The following is a 1,585-nucleotide window of genomic DNA, read 5'->3' on the forward strand; positions in this document are numbered from 1 at the left end:
AGGGAGGGTGCTGTTGCACTCATCCTGCTCAAGAGCTTCCTAGAGGCAGCTGATTGGCCATCTGTGTGAACGGAACGTTGGACTGGATAGATGGACGCACGGTCTGACCCAGCAGGGCTCTTCTTATGTCAACACTCACTTCATGTGCTTCTCGTGAGCAAGAAACTGCACCAGCCGAGCCTCGTCCGGTTCTTTCCACTCCAACACCACCTGGCTTGGCTCGGCCACCTTCGGCTGCAGGAAGAGTCGCCGTGCCTCCTCCAGGGGCCAGTTGGCAGGCGCCGGGTGCTTCTGCAGGGAGCAAAATGCCAGCAACCATTCAGCTTGCGAGAGAGAGAGGGTGTGACATGTGCCTCGCCCTCCTCCTTGCTGGTGTAACAAGGGCAGAGGGTGAGGCATCAAGGGGGGAGGGACCGATGCACACAGCCAAGGTACATGGGCCAGTGAGTCCGAGACCACCTCCCCCACATGCACACAGTTTTACCATCTGCAGTCTGGTACCCTCCGGGCTGCTGGATAATTGTGTGAATGGGGAAATCCCATTACAGAATGGGAGGGACTTGGCTTGACGGCAGCATATGTGAAAGGGATCTGGGTGTTCTGGTTGATCACAAGCTAAACATGAGCCTGCAGTGTGATGTGACTGCGAAGAAAGCTAATGCAATCTTGGGATGCATTAACAGAAGCATGGTATCCAGATCAAGGGAGGTGGTAGTTCACCTCTATTCTGCTATGGTCAGGCCCCACCTGGAGTCCTGTGTCCAGTTTTGGGCACCCCATTTTAGGAAGGATGTTGACAAGCTCGAGCGTGTCCCGAAGAGGGCAACCAGGATGGTAAGAGGGTTGGAGTCCAAGTCTTACAAGGAAAGGGTGAAAGAGTTGGGTCTGTTTAGCCTGGGAAAGAGACGGCTTAGAGGGGACACGATTGCAGTCTTCAAGTAACTGAAGGGCTGTCATGAAGAAGATGGAGTGGATCTATTCTCTCTTGCTCCAGATTGCAAGACTAGATCTAATGGGTGGGAATGACAAGGGAGTCATTACCGGCTAAATGTCAGGAGAAACCTCCTAACTGTCAGGGTGGTTGAGCAGTGGAACAGTCTGCCTCGGGAGGTGGTGGATGCTCCTTTGCTGGACGTTTTCAAGTGGAGGCTGGAGGACCATCTTTCGGGTCTGTTGTAGGGCTATCTTTTGTCTATGCTCCTGCAGAGTGCAGGGGGTTGGACTGGATGACCTGCAAGGTCCCTTCTGACTCTAACATTCTATGATTCTATGAATCCTTCAGATGAGTGAGTTGGGAAGTGAGAAGCATTTGCAGGATCATGGCAGGATGCAGGTCCTACGCTGGGGTCAAACACTGCCAAAGCCCCACAGCCGAACTCAACAGCACGGGCCCCTTCGGGGACATTCTGCGGCAGCAAGTCGGGGCTGTGCCAAAGCAGACCCTGACAGGCAAGAGCAGCCGGCACTGCTGTCCTCATCTGCACCACTTTTGGTTTCCAAATTTGGCTCACTCACAGATTATAATTTTAGGTACACACCACTAAAGAGAGACAGTTTGGTGTAGTGGTTAAAGTGCGCGGACTCT

General features: G+C 53.3%; 1 protein-coding gene across 1 annotated transcript in view; it reads right to left on the bottom strand.

Moving 5' to 3' along the window:
* Positions 1–139: 139 nt before the first annotated feature.
* The window catches only part of LOC107117034 (flap endonuclease 1-like), a gene marked incomplete at its 3' end in the record, with an annotated part of 8,214 nt that continues 6,768 nt past the window's right edge, over positions 140–1,585 (bottom strand). Inside the window, exon 6 of the mRNA XM_015419067.1 lies at positions 140–291. Coding sequence (XP_015274553.1) covers positions 140–291 — 152 coding nt within the window. The remainder of the gene's footprint in view (positions 292–1,585) is intronic.

This window comes from Gekko japonicus, unplaced genomic scaffold, assembly GCF_001447785.1.
Source record: "Gekko japonicus isolate JY-2015 unplaced genomic scaffold, Gekko_japonicus_V1.1 scaffold6079, whole genome shotgun sequence".
NCBI lineage: Eukaryota > Metazoa > Chordata > Lepidosauria > Squamata > Gekkonidae > Gekko > Gekko japonicus.